This window comes from Triplophysa dalaica, chromosome 23 (assembly GCF_015846415.1).
Source record: "Triplophysa dalaica isolate WHDGS20190420 chromosome 23, ASM1584641v1, whole genome shotgun sequence".
Classification (NCBI taxonomy): Eukaryota; Metazoa; Chordata; class Actinopteri; order Cypriniformes; family Nemacheilidae; genus Triplophysa; species Triplophysa dalaica.
This window is the reverse complement of record NC_079564.1, coordinates 3,337,616-3,359,318: the sequence shown is the minus strand read 5'-3', so window position 1 is coordinate 3,359,318 and position 21,703 is coordinate 3,337,616. Positions and strand designations below refer to the sequence as shown.

General features: G+C 38.4%; 1 protein-coding gene across 1 annotated transcript in view; it reads left to right on the top strand.

Annotated features, from left to right (window-relative positions):
- Positions 1-21,703, top strand: part of fndc3bb (fibronectin type III domain containing 3Bb) — a 51,509-nt gene that overhangs the window by 21,143 nt on the left and 8,663 nt on the right. Inside the window, 20 exon segments of the mRNA XM_056738053.1 lie at positions 895-971; positions 2,446-2,677; positions 3,708-3,986; positions 7,156-7,214; positions 9,182-9,345; positions 9,701-9,760; positions 9,898-10,036; positions 10,750-10,803; positions 12,131-12,255; positions 13,168-13,342; positions 13,804-13,890; positions 14,765-14,900; positions 15,002-15,025; positions 15,028-15,072; positions 15,593-15,711; positions 16,013-16,118; positions 16,736-16,914; positions 18,224-18,337; positions 18,903-19,052; positions 21,221-21,507. Coding sequence (XP_056594031.1) covers positions 895-971; positions 2,446-2,677; positions 3,708-3,986; positions 7,156-7,214; positions 9,182-9,345; positions 9,701-9,760; positions 9,898-10,036; positions 10,750-10,803; positions 12,131-12,255; positions 13,168-13,342; positions 13,804-13,890; positions 14,765-14,900; positions 15,002-15,025; positions 15,028-15,072; positions 15,593-15,711; positions 16,013-16,118; positions 16,736-16,914; positions 18,224-18,337; positions 18,903-19,052; positions 21,221-21,507 — 2,611 coding nt within the window.

The following is a 21,703-nucleotide window of genomic DNA, read 5'->3' as shown; positions in this document are numbered from 1 at the left end:
CATCAGCGGAAAAATGCAGACAGTCAAGAACTGTGATTTTAAAAACCAGCACTTTTTAAAAACTACTCTGGTTCTCTAAATCCAATATTTAGAAATAAGCCCACGGCATGCTGGAGTGAAGAGAAACTGTAAAAACCATCATGGTGATGTTGTGATTTACTACACCGGAGGCTGTCACGCCACGGTTCCTGCGGGGTCTGGAGGAGACGGCAATGTGTAAAACAGCTGGTGGTGGGGATGTGGATTGGGGTACCTAAGAGCGCAGAAACAGCGTTGAGATGTTTCTCTGGCATCTCAGGGCTTTATATTCAGACAACAAACGGTAGGCGGGGGGTGGATGTGGGGTAGAAAGGATTCATTCATTGGCATCCCAGGAGAGCCATAACAGAGAGGGTTTGTGTGCATTGTAAATGCAACGATGGCCGTCTCTTCCTATGGTGCACCAGTTGGACCTGATGGCTCAGTTTCTTAAAATCTAGAGAGCGTGGACTGCGGTGAGGTCATAAACAATAGCTTAATCTGTTTGTTTAACCCGATGTCACATTTCCAAATACAGCCCTGTGGAATGAGTTCAGCTGGATTTGAAGGGTTTGAAGATGGAATCAATTGAAATAAAAAAGACAAGGAAGGTAATTTACTGCTGAAATGTGTAACTACGAGGTGCAGAGAAATTATGTTGAAGTAAAAGCGTATTTTATGACCGGTTTGTTCCTCATAGCCTAAATGAGGCTGTTTTTCTACTGTTTTTTTTTTCCGTTGCCCTGGAATTCTCGACTTTTAACTGTGCATTAAGTGACTGAGCGAGGGGGCGGAGTCAGCGTCGTGTTACTATGTTGCATTTCATTCTTTTTCTCCCTCTTTGATTGACAGCTTTCTTTTCTTTTTCTACCTCAGGGCCTGCTGAAGTTCCCATGATGTCACCAAACGGTTCCATTCCACCAATCCACGTTCCTCCTGGCTACGTCTCCCAGGTAACCAGCTGGAATTTATTTGGGCTGCGAGTTCGGGTGGCGAAGCCTCTCTTACACAATGAAGATGTGATTTCACCCCCATGGGCAAATAATATATCTCTTTCTCAGACACTCTCAAAGTTCTCAAAGTGCGTGTCCAGTACAAGGCTACAAAACAAACAAACGTATATACACCGAATCTGAAGTTTTACTGTGATTTGTTTGATACAGTGTCAGGTGAGAGAAAGGTCGCTAGCTGTGACATTTTTGCCGAAAGGTCAAAAAAGAGAAGGGCGGAAAAAGAGTTTCGAGTTGTGGGCGTAGTGAATGAATAGGAGTTATAAAGCAGCAAAGGTCATTCCTGTAAATATGAATAATTGGCACATACCATCTTAATGAGAAGGGCAGGACCTGTCATACAGAAGCCAATAGTAATTAAACTGGTTCATTAAACCTTGACTTTTTGAATAAAGACTTATTTTAATATAAAGAAATTAACATTTTGGGATAGAAAAAGGGAAGTTCAACCAAAAAAAAACGTTCTTCCATCATTATTTCTCCCTCATGTAGTATAAAAAACCTGTATGTGACTCTTCTGTGGAGCACAAAAGAATATATTTTGAGAAATTTTTCGGTGTTTTTTGGTCCGAAAAATGGAACTCAATGGTGTTGTTCACGTCTTCAAAATATTTTCTTTTGTGTTCTGGAGAAGAAAGTCATACAGGTTTGTAATGATATGAGGGTGAGTAAATGATGAAATAGCATTCATTTTTTTGGGTGAATTATCCCTTTAAATGCTCACAGTACAATTTTTTTGTGTGTACCATAGTATTGTATCACTTACAAACACATAAAAAACATTGTTGTATCAACTGCACTAGGTTACGATCTAACAATTTAAAGTGAAACCGAAATATAAATTTGACTCCTAAACAAACAAAAGCAAAGTTTTAAATGCACGTCATGCCCTAAAGGCCATGCAAGTAGCAACTTCCCAGGAAGACTTTACGGGTGCAAAAAACTAAAAAGTGTTTTGATAGCTCCATGTGTGAACCTGGAACAGTTTCCCCAGAGAGCCGTTCAAACCCAAACAGGTCTCAGGCCCCAGCTGAGGGTTTTTTCAGTCAGGTGTCACTGACCTCACCCTCTGACCCTGCGTAAACCCGGGGTCAGTATACTCAATGTTTTCGTGATTTCTCCCATGTGAACCACAGTACAATATACCACGCGATCGTCGTATCCTTCATTCAGTGAAATCCATTTGATGTCAGTTCCATTACAAGGCCGTGTTTACTTTGCATTCCAGGCCATTGTTTGAAATGGTACTTACTGTCTATGGTTGGTTTAATAGTTGTTGGCACGCTCCGGAGATAAGCTGTTTTACTCGTCGGGTAATGACGTCAAGGAAATAGTTTGGACTGACGTACTTTGACATGTGTTGTTTGTCTGCATTTGGTTGTTTGTGAGCATTTTGTTTGTCTCTTTATGTCTTCAGGTTTTAGAGGACAACACGGGTGTGCGGAGGGTCGTGGTCACTCCCCACTCGGAGTGTTACCAACACAGTTACTCGCCGGCTCTGTCCCCGAACCACCACATACACCCGCAGTACCTTACGCACCCTCATTTTATACCAGCCTCACACACGTCGTATTACCCGCCTGTCAGTCCCGGGGACGTGTCTCCCCATCAGTTTTATCAGCATCGACTGCCACCCATTTACCCTGAAGGTGAGCACAGAATGATAAATGGTGAATTCAGCTTTAAGTAACTACTTAACAGTAAATTAGATGATATATAACCCTGGATCACAAAACCAGTCTTGAGTAGCATGGGAACATTTTAAGTAAAGGCCAAAAATATATTGCATGGGTCAAAATTATCGATTTTTCTCTCATGCCAAGAATCATTTGAATATTAACTAAAGATCGTGTTCCATGAAGATATTTTGTAAACTTCCTAACTTAAATATATAAAAACTTTATTTTTGTGAGAAGATGGCATGCTACTTTTCATTAACAACTTCAGAGGAAATTATTTCAATATTTTCATTTTTTTGCACACTCTGATTCCTGAGTTTTAAACTGTTATATCTCAGCCAGATATTGTCCTATTCTAACAACTCACACATCAATGTAAAGCTTATTTATTCAGTAAATTGATTATGTAAAATATTTAATTTCGAAAAATTGATCCACAAGACTGGTTTTGTTGTCCAGGGTCACATTATTGATGTTTAATATATAGTGTGCAGGGGATTCTGGATCACTGTGGGCTGAGCTAGACCGAGCAATGCGATGAAGCAGAAATGTACTGGCAACATGTGTGTTGTAATAAGTTGCCAAGTTTGGATTTTTATTTATTAAAATATACACAAGCAATTTGAATTTAAATGACATTTTACCTTTTGACCCTATCAAAATGACCCATGAGTGACCCATATAAAGAGGACAGAGGTCACACGTGTTACCACTGTAAGACAACATGTAGTGAATTTGGGCACAAAATAATGTATGTTTATTATTGGTAATGCGAATGTGCGGTCAAATATTTGTACATAAAATATACTAATAATCGATTCGGTCTGTAGTTTTTTAAATGCACACCTGGCAACCCTGTTGCTCATCCCCAGACTGCTTTCAGGAAATCTGAATACCCAATAAATTCACTTGTTGCTGTAATGACGGCAGGTGAATCAGCTCCTCTTTGGAAATTACTTCACGATTTGCTTACCGTAAAAACATCTACATCTTATCGCAGAGATCATCCCTTTGTACAACGTTTCCACCTTCATGGGTCATGAGGAGTACTGTAAACCTCCACCCAAGAAGCTGAAACAGCCCGTGGAGCGTGCGGGACTGAATCAGGTGACCAGTCCCCTATCCAGCAGCTACAAGACCTCCACCCCCTGCACCACCACTGCAAACGGCTACGGCAAGAACCACACCAGCCCAGGGGGAGGTGGAGGAAGCCCTGGCAGCAAAGGGGTGGACCGGAGAGCTAGAGGAAGCCCCAAACAAATAGATGTGGAGCCACAAGGTGAGATATTGCTCAAATGCTATGAACTTGGTGAAAGATGTACGATGGCAACAGCGCGTGGATCATTTTGTGGGATTCAAATGTAGATGTTTGAACCATTTGGCCCCACCATACCTCTTTTCTAAAACACAGGCTTGAGTCCCATCATCCTCTGTTCTTTGTTTTGCATTCAGTGGCGGTGGAGAAAGTTTCCCTGAGTGCCTTCGAAAACCCCAGAAGCCCAAATCTATATTCGCCGAGCACCGGTAAAGTCAGCGTAGTCCTGTAAGAATCCCCCAAAAATAGCAATTTTGTCATCTGAGGAACACAACAGGTTTTGTCTAAATGACGGAAGTCAATGGGGGGCTAGTGTTGTCCAGTTAACAACATTCTTCAAAATATCTTCTTTTGTGTTCTGCAAAAGAAAAAAGGCGTTTGAAAAGAACTCATTTTTGGGTGAACTGTCTCTTTAAGGAATATCATCGACTGAAAACTGACACAATGACTATTTACAGTGTCAGCCTGACTCAAATAAAAGCCAACTCGGTTGCTGACTCGGTTCTTCCAGATGAGGAGACAATCCCGTCCACATCTGTTGAGTTTAAAGCCCTCATTTCCACAGAAATTTCATAAGCGATTGTTTTTTAACTTTTATATCGGTGTCAGCATTTACTCTTCAGTGTGTGACGCAATCATTGGATAACAGTACATGCAAGCAGGGAAATGAAAGAGCGCCCACTAGTGGTCAAATGAAGCCACTCTCTTGAATGAAACATTTATGAAACTCGGGCAGAACAAACTTCTGTGTAAATTGTTCACAAATCAATTTATGTGAATTGCTCGGGTTGAAATGATGATGTTTACTTTAGTGGTTTTATGTTTGCATTACACAGACAAACTCTGCTTGTGAATGATGAATGAAGGCCCTGTGGGATCGTGAACTACCATACTACTCTCATTGTTTTTGCTGGGGGGCAGTATGTATACTGTGAACAGTATGCCAGTTTTCTTTATGCATACCTGTACCTTCAAAATTTTCTAAAATGGGCATGTACAAACTTTACATCTCTCTTATAAGCAGTTAAAGTCTCTTTTTATCTCTACTTCTACTACTTGTTAAGCATCCTAGTTAAGTATATACTACCCAATGGCCTGTTCTGGGGTCAGCAGTACATCCGATGAATGTGAATCAGATGAATGCGAAGCACATGTCGCTTCAGATGGTGGTAGATTCCACATTCTCCATATCAGCATTTCCTTTTCTTTCATCATTCCTTTGAAAAGCGCTCGTTCTGTCTAGCAGTTTTCCTCTTTGTTCTTTAATGTCTTATCGTAGCCTGGTCTTTGTTCTTTGGACCGTCGGTTCCCATGCCTCGTCTGTGTTGAATAGAGGGAGGGTGTTTGCGTGTGTGTCTGTAGTCTGTGGCAAAACCACAGCCCGTAATGAGACGCAGATCACTTCCTGTTTAAAGCGACAGCACAAGGCTGGTCCGTGTTAAGGAAAAAAGAACAACAAATTAAACCGAGAACCGAGATGAGCGCATGTTATTGAAAAATGATCAACGTCTGTCATTGCGAGAGACAAACACAACATCAGAAGATCTCCTTTAGTTCTTTGCACTGTTGGAAAAAGCCGTACTCTATTGGGAAGTATTTTACGTGTTATCAAACTGTTTTGAAAGTTGGTGAGCTACAAAACAACTATATTTTGGAGTATTTTTAGCATGCAAAGTGGAAAAAACATAGTGAAAGATTATGATTTGACAAGAGTTATTTACTCAAAATGCTGGCAATACACAAGCGTTTCAGCACGTCCGGGTCACTCATTCATCATTCCCTTCCATGTTTTTGTTTAAATGCCTGAAAAGGCCTGTTGCTAACTCAAAGATCAAGATATTTGCATATTTTGTTTTACAGCATTTACCTCATACGTGTTTTTAAGCAGTTGTTAACAAGTTGCTACATGAGACTACAAACGTTGGCTAAAAATAAAAAGATTGCAACATGGGCACAATTCACAGAAAATTGGATGGTTTGAAAGAAGTTTAAAAGGGTTGTTGGATGATGGGTGTTTTTTTATTTCTGACAGTTGTGTTTAGGCTTTAAAATGAAATGTCTTTTGTCGAAGGAAACCTTTTGCTATACTAACGTCTAGGTTAGCATACAAAAATGTCATTATTGCATCATAATATATTATGCAAAAATTGTAAGATATACATTGGGTTCAAGAGCAGCATTTAATAAAATCTTTCATTTTTTGTAATTTAATCTCAATGGCAGTTTTGGGAAAAGAATCCTCCGGTTGAAACAATGTAAATTAAAACAAAGTATAGTGTTCAACTATAAACTTGCGTGCATAATACTGTAGACGGTTTTATCGAACACAACTTCGGTCTGTGTTTGGTTATCGGTCTAACCAGTGACTAGTAATATAACATTTTATTTAAACTTTGATTTGAATTTATATTAATATTATATTGTATATAAATTGCATTAAATTAAAATAAAACTACTGATTTTTTTACAGAGACCTACCAGAAGTCACGTTTGGGCCACATAACGTTTGTTTATTACAATAACATCACTATATCACATAATTAGCTCTTATACCATCTAGTTATTTAGTCTCTAATGCTGTCTCCTGCACCATCGTGACACATTGCTACTTGTCATCTTGTGAGTAATTCATTCAAGACCACGTTGACCCATCATGTTTGATTTTAAATCCATACATGGAGTGGAGGCTAGGATTTTCCACACATTTTTTCGGCCTGAATAAAAAAACAGAATGCACTGAACACATCCTCTATCCCCTCCACCATCTTCATTAGGGAAAACCATAGAGGTCGGTGTGGGGTCATGTTGCCATGACTTCATCACAAAGATGACTCATTGCAGGGGCCCCTCGAGCCCCCGTAAGACCTATGAACTTCTCTCTTTGACGGCCACTTTCCTACTCTCCGCTGGCTCGCTGCAACCACTCTATCCATCAGGATGTCTCCAAATCCTCAGATCTTTATCTTCCCTCCTGCCGTGTTTGCTGTTTTTGGATTTGTGTCTTTCCCCTTTCAGACCCTTCCAAACCAGCGTTAAGAGATGTTGCAGACACACACATTCTGATTTATAACTGACTTGGAGAGACAGTAAACAGATGTGGTTCAAATTTATTGATATCACCTTCTCTTTTTAGATCACGATGTGGACGCGAGGCGAGTCCAGGCTGTGCCATCAGGAATGGAAAAGCCCCAGGTGGGTGACTGAAAACACCTTTGCCCCACAAATCTTTTCTTCTGGAGACGGTTCACAGTTTAAAATAAATGTCATTTCATGGTTTTGCCGGTTAGGTGGACTTTTTTCCCCTGGAGGGTTATTGCTTAACTCTGAATGTTCTATAGCAGGTGCTTGCGATAAAACATGACTATTGCTCATGACTAATCTTTAACCTTATGGCCAAAAGTGTTTTCCAACTTTGGCCATTTGAATGCATTACAATGCAATAAAAATATTTGTTGCATTTGTGTGTTAAACAGAATACCCGAATTTAAAGAGATCTGAACAAAATTACAACACGAGAGGATCAGCAAATGTTGTCAATATATCGTGGCTGTCTTTCTGAAACCTCATATGTCAAGATTCACTGCTTTTCATTAAATGAAAAAAAACCATTTTAAATGACATCCTCTCTGTCACAAGCAGTTTTAGTACTTTTTATTGGTGAGATATATGCAAAGCCCAGTGACAAACATAAAGGATGACTAATAATAGTGATTAAGGACAAAATATATCACAAAATATGGAGATACAAGGTTTCAGAAGGACAGCAGCGATATGCTCTATTTACAAGAAACTCTTTTAGTCTTTTGAACATATAAAAATGTGGTCTGAAGATCGTCTAAATTAAACAGTTCCGTTTTCTTTCACTAGGGGGCAGCAGGTATTAACAGTTGTCATAAATGGTTCAATGATTTATTGATGGGTCAAAACACATGTTTTTCATCTCAGTGCTGCCTAAATTTTGTAGTCCTTGTTTATGAAAGTGAGAATAGAGCCGAGGCTGTTAGATAGATGTATTCTCAAATAAGCAAGGTTCTTTTGCAGATGCCACCAGGGTTGATTTTTTTTGTTACATGATTTTTAAAGGTCTCCAGGCTCATTAGTTCGATTCCCAGTAAATGCATAGGTTAAAATTGTAAACCTCCAAATCTAATGGTCAATTGCTTATAAATGTACAGTTATATATGTAATATACGTAATAAATGTACATTACTATTTACATTTTTTTTAGATATCAGTGATTCTGTTTGTTCTTCCTCCCTTCTGGGAAAAAAAAATACAGTCGCACAATTTCTGGCTTCCCTGATTTGTACAGCGTCACTAACAACAAAGCATATTCCCATGATCATTTCTTTGAAGTTGTGCTGAAGCAGTTTTATGCTTGCACCGAGCCTTCGAGAAGATACCAGCTTTTTCTTTCTCTGCTAAAATGATCATACAGACAGCAGAGGAGTTGTCTGCTTCCCCGAGGCTGAATCCTCTTTAGATGCTGAGGTATTTTTCACTTGAATAAGGAGTCAGTCTCTCAGTTGTGGTGAACGTCAGCTGAGGCTTCATTCATTGAAGAACAACCAGCAGCAAGCTTGACACCCGAATTAAGCTGTTATTTACAGCGGCCTCCGTTTATTGATGTACCAGACATCAGAAATGATTCACTGTCTGCTTTCACATGTTTTCAACTTTATTTCAGACTCACTGATAGACTTTTTGATTATGCAAAACAAAGCAGCAAAATAGCCTCTCAGCCACCAAACATGAAAAATTATTTCTCTTTTGGTGTTTTTTGTATGTGGTAAACATAGCATAGTCTAGATCATGTCTTAGTCATGGTATGCATTTAAAAAATAATGGATTGAAATATTTCTGCCATTACATTGATGGGTTCTTATTTCTAAATTATTATGAAAAAGTTTATAATTTGTTCACATTTAAAGTATTTATTTGTCATCTAGGTTTTTTGTTGCCTAAATTCATCATATTTTTTAAGTATTGCATTAAGATCGCTAGGTATGAAAAGAGACAAATCCAAAATCATGCATTGCAGTAATAATAATTTGCTTGATTTTCACATAAAAAAAAAAACTCCTTTAAAATTAATTCTTTAACACTGACATAATTGTATTGCATTCTAAAGAAAATGGTTATTCATTTTGTCCCCACAGGTGTCTAAGGTCCAGTCTCGCTCTGCACTTGTGTCTTGGACTTCGGTTTTCCTGCCAGGGTCTTCTGGGCGGGGCTGGCAGGGAGACGGGGCCCCTTCCACCTGTAACTATGAACTTCAGCTCACAGATAAGGGAAGGGATGGAAAATACAAGGTCGTGTACAGGTGAGGACCCTTGTGTACATGATAGGTAGTGTAGATGAACTCTATATCAGTGGTTATCAAACCTTTCTGTTGTACGGCCCCCCTTGTGTAAAGTGCATCGCTTTGCAGCCCCCCTTATAAAAACGTATAATCTTAAACTCAGAATTGTAATTTAACAAAAACCAAATCCAGTTTGAGAACCACTGCTCTGTATTTTCAGAAGCGTCTGCCAAATGCATAAATGTAAATGTATTTGACTAAAGCAAAGCATGCTGGCTGTTATAGAAGTACACTAAAAGCTGAAGCAGATCTGATAGAATGCTTGATCCCCTCACCCCCACAACAACATTCTCACCGTCTTTATCTTATTTTTCAGCGGTGAGGAGCTCCAGTACACCCTTACTGATCTCAGACCAGCCACAGACTATCATGTCAGGTAAAAGATATGCAATGGAATGCCTTACTGATACTGCATGTGTCATATCTGATTAGGGGTTCGAAGATAGTTTCACGAAGTAATTAATTCACAGATTGGTTTGAAAATACTCCTTATTCGTTGTGTGTGTATTACAGAGTATGCGCTTTGAGTAACTCCGGGAGAAGCCCCTGTTCGGATGTGAGGGCCTTCACTACCCATAGTGGACCCCCTGACATGCCTCTACCCCCCAGACTCTCCCATCGCACTAAAAGCTCCCTCACATTACAGTGGAAGGTACGTCCGGGAGATATTAAAAAAGCTGTCTGTGCTGCCGGTGTCAAACATAACCGGAACCATTTACTGTGTCAGACATGAAGTGCCGACCCAAAATACTACCAGAATTGTTTATCGAACCAAAGTAACCAACAATGTCAGTCAGCACATCACTAAACCTAGATATACTTAAAAAAATATGTGAACATTGTGTAAACATTCAACATTTCATTTCATGTATGTCTTTTCCAGGTGGTAGACTTGTTTGTTGTTTTTATACTAAATGTATTTGTTGAAAATTTCAAGTTCCAATATGACTTAAATGTATTAAAATCACTTGCTTGCATAATTTTCCATAAAAGGATATTTCACCCCAAAATGAAAATTCTGTCGTCGTCTACTCACTCGCTTGACATTTCAAAGATTTATGACTTTCTTTTTTCCGCAGAACACAAGAGAAGATATTTTGGAAAATGTTGATAAGAGAAAACTGTCGGTCCCCATTGACTTTGGGTTTGTGTTCACACAATAGAAGTCAATGGGGACCAACGTTTTTAGGTTACCAACATTCTTCCAAAAATCTTCTTTTGTGTTTTGCAGAAGAAAGAAAGTCATGCAGGTTTAAGATGACAAGAGGGTGAGTAAATGATGACAGAAGAGCCCTCTAAGAGTCTTGTTTTACTAGGCAGCGCAATTTTATTTCCAAATTTTAATGTTTACATATTTCATTTCAGCCCCCTGCAGACAATGGCTCGAAAATCACAAATTATATTCTAGAATGGGATGAGGTATGTTCTGTTCACGTTCTTCTTGTTGTACCGAGTGTGTGACCTTTACTGTCTGCCCGTTAACCCATGAATGTTGCACTACATTTCTTCCTCCTCCATCTCTCTAATGACCCTTATTTCTTTCACTTTGGACCTCTGTTGCTTTCTATGACACATTAACATTAATCATTGCCTTTCCATACTGCTGTTCCTTTCCCTTATAGACTAAAGACCAATGTCTTACAGTGTATGTTTATACAACATGTTTTATTACTGATTGAAAGCCATGTTTCACCCCAGAAGGTTTTTGAATGAAGCTTGTGTGTTTCATCATCTTTACAGAGGATTTGTCCTTCGTGGCACCTCACAAACAATAAGCCAGATGCCAAATTCATCTCTTCCCTGTTCTTTTATCTGCTGGATTGGGACAAAATGTGCTCTGGCTTTGATGTTGTTTGTGTTCCTCAGTACATGAAATGTTGGTTCTCTGGTGGCTGCAGCTTAGTTTTAAAGGACTACTTCATCCAAAAAAGTTGTTTCCTAGCTACCCTTATGTTGTGTTTCGAAAAAAATCATTAAGAACAATAAAAATAAGAGGGATGGTGCCATCAAAAGTGGTGCATACAGTATTTCAATATAGAGACATAAGACAATTTAAAGGTATAGTTCACCCAAAAATAAAAATTATTTTTATTTGACGGCCCTCATGTCATTCCAAACCTGTATGAACACAAACAATATTTTATAGAATATTGGTTACCAAGCAACACTGGCACCCATTGACTTCCATTACATGGAAACAAAACCTCCGAGACATTTCTCAGAATATCTTCTATTGTGATTTACAGAAGTCAGAGTCAGATACATATTTTAAACGACTTTGGGGTGAATAAATTACATTTTTTAAGTTCCTGAGTCACCCGAGCAGTCTGAATGGTTTCATCTTTTGTATTCCATGTAGTAAAAAAAATGTCAGGGTTGAAAAGTTGGGTAAATATTATTTTATGTAGTTTGTGTACTTTGCATTAACATGAGCATTTTCAAAGCTTTTCTGACTCGATTTGAAATCATAAAAAATTACACCAGAAGATGTTGGTAACAGTTTCTCTCGACAGAAGCCATTCAGAATACTTTTAACTTCAATTAAATTCTGGCTCCTGCTGTTGTTGTGACAATTAACACAGCAGCCAGCAACAGTTTAGCCGTTTGTCTGTTTCATGTTAAAGTCTTTCTGTTCTGACTAGGGTGCACACGGCAAGAGTATCTCCATTCTCTCTGTGTTTTATGCTTTTGATGTTTTTCTTCTTTTTTCATTCGTCATTCCTGACAGCATCGTTTTATGTTGCAGGGGAAGAAGAACAGCGTTTTCCGTGAGTATTCCGTTGGACACCAGCGACACTGTAAAGTCGTGAGGTTGAGCCCTGCCGCTGGTTATACGTTTCGAGTGGCAGCGCTAAATGACATGGGCAGCAGGTTTGTGCATTTGGTTGCAGATATTACTTTCAGTGTACATCACAATCATATTTGGACAAAATGTAGGTGCACTGAGCACAAAATGTACCTTGATCCTTTGCTCAACGTATAACAATAGACACGGTTATAAATATGTATGATGAGGCATATATAGTACATACAGCGTGGATACTCACATGATGCTCTTTGAAGTACTTTGAGTACCATAAATGATACGGAATATTTAACCGATAGTTCACCCAAGAATGAAAATTCTGTCATTATTTACTCCTTAGGTTGTTCCAAACCTTTATAAAATTATTTGTTCTAATGCACAATGTCAGTAGAATGTCAGTAACCAAACAGTTATCACCCCCAATTTACTACCATAGTAGGGAAAATAAATACTATTGGAGTCAATGGGGGGTGAGATCTGTTTGGTTACTGACATTCTTTGAAATATCTTCTTCTGAGTTTAGCGCAACATAGAATTTATACAAGTTTGATACAATCTGAGGGTAATGATGACAGAATTTGAAATTTTGGTTGAACAGTCGCTTTAATGTGATTATCATACAGCACACTTTTAAACAATATGTGTTGTTTGATGGTGGTTCCACAACTACTTCAAGGTGCTTTTGTTGAATATGTGCATTTTGAATCAATCATTTGCAGTAAATCGTAAAACAAAGCTCACAAATTTAAACCCCACCTTCTTGGGCTTAGCTGACTTAGTACATCATAGAATTTTGTCCCTGAGGCGTCCCTGTGTTTAATGATGCGGGTAAATGAGAAAATTCGACCCTGCGAGCCTCTAGAAATGATCCACCGAGTGACAAAGTCAAAACAATTATAATTGTAAAAATGCCTGTATAATCTTTATAAGAAATGGATTGGTTTTATGGCTTCCAATTAATTGAATTGTCTCCGCAGTGAATTCAGCACAGAAGTGGTTTTCAGCACCACAGGAAGTCTCCCACAGACGTCTCTTCCTCCGCTGCTGGTACTGGCTGGTCCGTCGTGGGTTACGCTGGAGTGGACTCGACCGAACAGCTGCAGCCCTGAGGAGGTGGTCACGTACACCTTGGAGATGCAGGATGACACCAAGGTTTCTAAATTCCCATAATTTATCTGCGCATTTATAATATACACAATTTGTCCTTGAGCTAGTTGTTTTAAGGTTCAGTCATGGAGAGTGACGGTAGGTCTAGGCCTGTCACGATATCAGATTTATCTACTTAGTTATCATGGCCGAAATAATTCACTATAGCCATATTTTTAACAATGTCTATTGAAATGGAAATAATGCTAGAAGTCAATTTTATTCAATTTGCATCTTTAGTTTGCATTTGCATTACATCTTAAAGGGACAGTTCATCCAAAAATAAAAAGTGGTTCCAAACCTGCATACATTTCTTTGTTCTGATGAACACAGAGAAAGATATTTAGAAGAATGCTTATAACCAACCAGATCTTGTCCACCATTGACTACCATTGACTAGTAGTAAAACAGCATATAACTGGCGACTATAGTCCGGTTCTTTACTAAATGTTAATGTGATTTGTCAGGGACTGGAGTTTTATGCCGTTTACAGCGGTTTGGAGCTGACCCGAAAAGTGGAATCACTAAGAAGAAACGCACAATACAGATTCAGGGTAAGTGATGACATCACCATCACAGATTTACACAAAGTTTATGTTACGTTCAAGCATTACTTCCTGTAAAAACACGACAATACGCATGCGCACAAGACCAGAATGCACATAGGTGCTTGAAGCATCCTCTAGAAAAAACGTATTCCCCAGCCAACTCACTACATCACTTTCTTCTTTGTTAATGAGGCCATTAGTGTTAATCGAATGAACTTCAATTTCTCCGTCAGCTCTTTTAACCGGGAGCTGTTTCGCCAATCGTGCAGCTGTTGGAAGAAGTGAATCGATTTCCCACGGTGATGCGTGTTAAAGCCTTTTAGTTTAATCTCTGTGAAGACGGAGAACAGTGGACTCGCATTATCAGGAGAGAACGACCGTTTCATTTCAGAGAGGATTTAAACGTCACTCCTAAGATGCAGCCTCAGATTGTCGATTGCTAAATAAAACTGTTCTGAATCTTAATACGTCATTTATCTTATCCGCTTTTCATTAATGTCGTCTGAGGTTATTAGGACCTTTTAGAGGTGACTAATGGCATATTAGTTCACTGGAAGTGGTGCAGTATATACTGTAAAATGCCTGCTATTTTATTTTATTTATGAAATGGGTGATCACATATGTTTAGTTTACTAATCGTAGAAATGCAGTCATTTTCAATTTGTGTGAAAATGTTACCCTTTCCTATTTGAGAAAATAACTTGTTTATAATTTTTTTATATCTAATATGGTGTTGATCACTGTGCTCTTTGCACGTTTTAGTAGGATTTTCTGCTCATCCTGCAGAACCCGTATCGTATGGCATTTTTAACATAGCCATTTTAAGACCTTCAACTTGAGTGATCTTCTGAATTTCGCTCCTGTCTGTTGCCCCCCACAGCTCATCACATGTAGCGGCGAGTGGAGGACTGCACCGAGCTCTTTGCTCGTGTGCAAGACGACCCCCGACAAACCCGGATCCCCACTGAATCCTGCAGTAAACACAGTCACACATCACAGCTTCTGTGTAACATGGGGTAGGAAACATCCTCTCCAAATATTTTCGACAGGACATCATTGTGTTTAATGGCCATTTATTAGTTGCATTTAATCTTGACCGACTTAATTATTTAATCAGAACCTCCACAAGATGACGGTGGATCTGGGATTTGACGTACGTCTTGGAGATGTCAGAAGGGGATTCTAAAGGTATAAGGAAGTTTCGTATAACGGCTAATTAAATGAAATTTTTACAATATTAGACCCTTAAAATATTTTATTTATTTTCAAAGGTCGTGCAACATTTCCCTCATTTAATATTGGAGTTTAATGTGACTTTTAATTTAATCATTATGTTTTTATGGGCTAGTGCTTTATGGGCCTTAATGCTTTCAAACTGCAAAATAGTTTTGGTAGTCCTAAAACAGGATTATTACAGTACATGTATTATTATTTGTACCTTTTTAACATATAATAATAATAATAAGTATATATATAAAATGTATATTACTAGCAGGGTGAAGTATCAATATTGATGTATTATTGGTGCAATTTTTTTTTAAATATTAATGGGAAAATATATATGAATTAGTCTAATAATAAATACAATATCATACAATATAAATGTAAAATATCAATGTTGGTAAAAAGGAAATCTGACATTTTCATGACAGGCTATGTGACACATACCCAGTGATTTGTGATTATTCTGAGTGGTTGTGTGTTGCAGAGAGGCGGTGGTCGACTCTCTATAGAGGAGCAGAGAGGAAACAATTGTGTAAAGATCTAAAACCGTCGACACGCTACTCGCTAAGACTCAGCTGCGTCACTGCGGGTGGCCAAAGTGAGGTATGAGCTAAGAATTGTGGGAAATTATTTATTCTTATTGTACATGGTTTCATCGGATGCCCGTGCCTGGTTTGGTTATATATTATATCAATTTATTTTATATTTAATATATATTAATTTATAACAATATTCTACTGTATATTAATTGTATTGAATGAAATTAAAACTACTCGACGGTTATTGATTATTTGCGGAGGTCTATCGGAGGTTTGGGCCGCATAGCGTTTGATTGTTGAAACCGTCTATGAACTCTTATTAGGACTGGCATGTGTATTGATCCTTTATTGTGTTTGTTCTGCAGTGCTCTAATAAACTGACCGTGTGCACTCTGAACCCACCCCCTGGCCAATGTCAGCCCCCAAGAATTGTGGGTAACGTAAAACACAAGGAGCTTAATTTGCAATGGGGTAAGTTTGTTTTTTATACCGTTTCTTTCTCCTTTCGTATCTCTTGTGCGTAAGCGATTACTGTTATATTATGTTATCTGAAAAGAGCAGAGAATTATCTTTAAGACACAGAACTTTCCCAAAGCACATGAACCAGCTGAAAGTGTAACACGCACCTAGACCATGATCTTGTTGCATTTACATGTTACATCACCATTATTAGTCTGTGTAAGAGTAGATGTGTGAGTAGCCAGTTGTTTGTCAACAATTATAGTACTGACTCACTGTTTTTGAGTGAAGATGGGCGATCTAAAGATACAGAATACCGTCTATAAATAACTGTGAAATAGCAGTGCTGAATTCAGCCGTCCACAATGACTCTCAGCAGGCGTGATCTTCACTGCATGTTCTCCATCACTGCAATTGATCCGCTTATTTTCCTTAGCTAGTGAAGCTTAGGGTCGTATGGAGAGTTGAGACCCTTTAAGGTTTGAGAGGTTGGGGCCCAGACGTACACAAAACGTCCTATAGGGTTGTCAAAATGATGTAATATTACACACCACTTTGTGATGTAATGCTTTGTGTAGTGGCTTGGATTTTAAAGATGAATGCATTCAACACCCTCTTCTTTCCTCCAGATGGTTCTGTTTGTGGGGAAGAACGTGAATGTGTGGAGTTTAGCTTGGAGATGTGTGCAACAGAGGAGGGCTCAGAGCCAATGGAGGTGTACCATGGATGTGAAACAGAGTGCACCGTGGGTAATTTGCTTCCTGGCACCACCTACAGGTTCCAAGTTCGTGCAGCCAATAATGCCGGGGTAGGTCACACTACATGCATAATCTAGTTTTTAATGAAAGCTAGGATATTGGACTGAAGCCTCATATCGCCGTGATTTACATTTTTCCTAATAGCATTACTATTGGTCACTGATCATGTTTGTCTGTCAGTGTCGGCGCCAGTGGTCAAGTGGACCGTGTGCCGACATGTTTGAGTTCGAGTCCCATAATTTCCTGTCACACTCTCCACTGTCCTATCTAGATAAAGATGCAAAAATGTTTGTCTGTGGGTTTTGCAAACATTTAACTGATAAAAAGTGTTGAAAAGAGCTTGTCAACTTTGACAAGACAGTAGTTCATTAAGAAAAGAAAAAAAATCCCAGATAAGAGCTTAAATCAATCCAGAGTACAAAATGGAAATGGTGGTCAGCTGCTACTATTAGAAGTTACATAATAAATAGATGAATTTACTGATGTAAAACCTTAATTTTTCACTTTTATATGTTGAATATCATTTTAAATAAATCTCAATATTTGACGGAAATTTCTAAAGATTTAAATGAAAATTCACATAAACACAGTTTCAGCCGGTCATAAAAAATTTGAAGAAATATACAAGCTAGTAGTTTTTCTCAGTTCAACTACCGTTAGCATGTACGGCACAAAGTACATTTTGGCTCCTGGTTTAAACATTTAAGTTATGTTTTATTTCAGTTTTTGCTTATTTTATTTATATCTCTAATGCAGCCAGTGTATCCCAAAGTGCTGTGTTTGTTTCAAATGCCAATGTTTTTCTTTTAATATATTTTATTATTTTATTTTAACAAACCATTTATTATTTACAATTGACTGATTTACACTGTATGGCTCTTTTGTCTGAGTACTAAAGTATTATTGAACGATACATTCAAAATAATAACTTTACTTTTAATTTTAACAATGTAATTGAACAACAAACAATATTTTGGCAGGTCTTTCGATATACATTTTTCTGTTTGGCAAGATTTTTAATTTTTTATCTATTTGTTTGAATAAACATTCAGTCAGAAAAAAATGAGCTCCATTCTGACTCATCGAGATAAAAATACAGCTCTCCCATTGATACAGTATGTCACACAAACCTTATGTTACACAACAAACTCTCGACATCTCCTCGGGGGCAGTAAAGAGATCTTCCCTTTGCTTCAGTAAAGATATTAAAAATCTAATTCATCTGTCACAGAAGATGGATGGCTGCCAGACACAGTACGAGGCTTTACCTGCCACAGAAATAACAGATTCCCTCCTCGTGGCAAAACCTAGTGCATCCATTACTCAAACCCTGAAACTCAATGCCTTTCTCTTTTCCAGTTTGGATCCTACTCTGAATCTGTGGAAATAAGCACCGCAGCTGGTCCCCCGGGCCAATGCAGCCCCCCTAAAATCAGCGTGACATCTCATTCCTGTGCTGTCGTGACCTGGGAGGTGAGTTGGGTTGGCATTCCAACTAAAGGCGGGTAGATAAATGGCGAATAATACGGTCATTTTTTAAAATTGTTCAAATGATGCTCTTTCACAAGGAGAGAGTAATCTGTTGTCTTCCCATAAAAACGTTTTGAATTACAAGAATAGACTAAAAGCAGGCGGGGATGTTATCCAACATGCGTTAAGAGTACCATCAAATTATCTTCATCATTCACCCCGAATGATGAAGATTGCTCCACTAAAACCCCATTTTGAGTCAGCGCAACCCTTTACTAAAGCAATTATAGGATATTTTGGAGGAAAACGAGCAAAGGGAGTCCTTGTTTTTGTTCACATCGATAATGGAATTGATTTGTCTCCTGAATGTCAAAAAACAAAAAGGAATTTGTATTCACATTCTGTTTGGTGTCTAAAAAGGTTGTGAGTCATTTAGTGTTGCAAATGCTGGCTTCACATGCTTTTCCTAATGAAACCGTGTCGAACACATAATTAGTCATGTATGGCCGGTGAACATGTGTTTGTTTGTGTCTGGAGTGTAACACCTGCTCTAATTTTCATTTCCCAGAGCAAAGAGAGTTCTGGGACAGACATTTCTGAGTACCGGCTGGACTGGGGACGTGATTCTGAATCTCTTGAGCTGCTCTTCAGTGGAACGGAAACCAACTTCCAGATCTCCAACCTGGAGGCGTCGACAGAATACTGCTGCAGACTGCAGGTACTTCACCATTTTATCATTGCACTTTCTGAGTGAAGACTTTGGAAATATTGACTCCTTCGTTTTTTATATTATATTATGAGATGTTGTTTAAGGTATATCGGTGCGAGTTGCGTAGTTGTGCTCGTGTAAACTGAAGCTCAGCTTTGAGAAGATTTTTGTAGTTGTTGCTAAAAAACAACACTTGCGTAAAATGTATCGAGTCAAGGCCATGGAGAATGTCTATAAAATAGTGCAAAAGAGGATCAGCTAAATATTAAAGGAGGCATGAATTAAAATCACAATTTTAACCCAAGCTTTTGTGACATATGAGGGAATCATATTCACGCGAACAGCATGTAAGTGTCAGAACTGAAAACGCCCTTGTTACTGAGATTACATCTGTTATTGACACCAGGCCAAGCGGAAGTACCAAAAGTGGAGTGGAACCAGATAGAGCAAGCAAGCAATAAACAAACGTGCCGTTAAAGATAGCTAAATATTGTGGCATCCCTGGTTGTGGAAGAATACAGTCGCTGCATAACCTTCCTTCGGATTCCGATATTTGTAATGCGTGGTTAGTTTATTTTAAAGACATTCCAGCTCATGTGGGAAAAACATGGAGCGTTTGTACCTTTCATTTCTTCGAGGATTTCTTCGTGAACAAGACACAGATCGACACTGAATTTGTGGAGAGTTGAATATTAAAAAGCAGTGCTGTGTTGTCAATATTGGATCAGATAGGAATAGCGCAGCAATCTTTTGTGTGTAAAACATTTTTGTACTATGCGTCACTATTGCTTTTTCAGAGATTGCGTGATGTGCCCTGAGCACTATTCGCACGAGATTAGTATTACCTGATGACCTCAGTCATTTATATTTATTGCAGAGGTTGTCTGTGAGTCAGTTGGTTTAGCAAACATGCATTTGTGCCTATGGAATCATGTCATTCTCTCTTACACTAAGGCAACTCAAAGCTGACCGTTTGATGTGTGTGAATGTTATGACCTTCAGTTAATTGGATCTGCATTTCTGTGACCATTATAAAGTAATGGAGAGGTACTTTGAAAACATTTTCATCTGTTTTTTTAGCGCTTAAAAAAGCATGAAGTCTTTTGAACATGCTTATATTCATATGCATGCAGCATGACCATACAACATGAATATCATGGCCATCACAGCCGTTCTGATATTCAGTACAGAAAGCTATTTACCTTGTAGATCATTTTGAAATATGTCAACAACTGTTAACTCTACAGAAACATTAGAACAAAACAACCAACAGGACAAGAAATAAATCAAAAAAAATTAAAAGCATTTTTGAGACTTTTGAGACAAAACTAAGTTTTGCCTTTGATCAGAATTCATTGTGGTCATTCCAGTCCAGTATCTGAAATCTGACAGAAAAATTTCAAGAATGACATACAGTCAATATACATATAGACATAGACATACACAACAGCAATGTGAAAGACTGAGAGAGTGCAATAACACATGAAAGTTGTGAAAATAGTCAGGCTTATCCTATCATATATTCATTTTTAACAGATTTTAAAATGCATGTAAAAACATTAATATTGTTTTGTTGAAACATGAATATGAACATCCTTTGCAGTGTCTGCAAACATTGTATCTTTTTTGTTGTTTTGATTAGTTTGCCCTGTTTCAAGTTTATGCAAATAAAAATATATATATTTGGGATGTAGGAAAGTAGTAAATTCAGAAAAACTAAAAACAGTTTGTTTTTTCCTCAGCTGTGTGTGTGAAATTAGTAAAAAAAAAAAACTAAAACAGGAAGTGTAACGATTGACTCATTCTGATCTCACGATGCGATTTAATTACGATTTTTTTTAAAGAATGAGCTGAAGAAAAGTTAGAATGAACAACTGCCCTTTTATTGTTTCTCTAATGATGCACAATTCTTTGTAAAAGAAAAATATATTTTATGTCAAATAACAAAACTAAATTGCAGTTTTAAAACAAATTTCAAAACAAATAAAAAATGAATACAATAAAAAAAAAAAATTTTTTTTTTTACACTCCCCAAGCGATCGTACAGGTTTCAGATGGTTTCGTAACAATTTTTCTCAGTCCCTTATTGGACAATTTTCCCGGAAAAGAACACCCACGCGGAAGCAAAGAGAGCAGAAGGATATTTATATTGACTCTACTTCTAATCTGATTGGCAGGCAGTGAATCATGCAGGGGCGGGCCCCTACACTGAGCTTGTGACCTGTCGAACCCCTGCAGCGGTACCTGATGTAGTATCTGGAGTTCGTCTTCTGGACCACCCTCCATCCACAGCTGACAGCGAGTCCTTCTTCCCCTCCACCTGTCTGGCACTCACCTGGGATGAGCCGTGCTGTAACGGTGCCGACATCATTTCTTACAACATCTCCATTGAAGACAACATCATCACCGTCAGAAACGCAACCTGTTACGTTATCAGAGATCTGCTGCCGGACAGCGAATACAGGTGATGCCCACATGATGGGGTGTTAAACTTCAAATGTTATACGCAAAATTCAGCTTGCGTTTCTAGTCTCCTGCATTCACATGTATGGAAAACAAGTCTAGTGTAACACATGAGGTCACTGAGTTTTTCGTCTTCATTCTCTCCCCTGCATCTCTGGCACTGCGGTGGAGGTCAGTGATTGTGCATTAGCAATGAC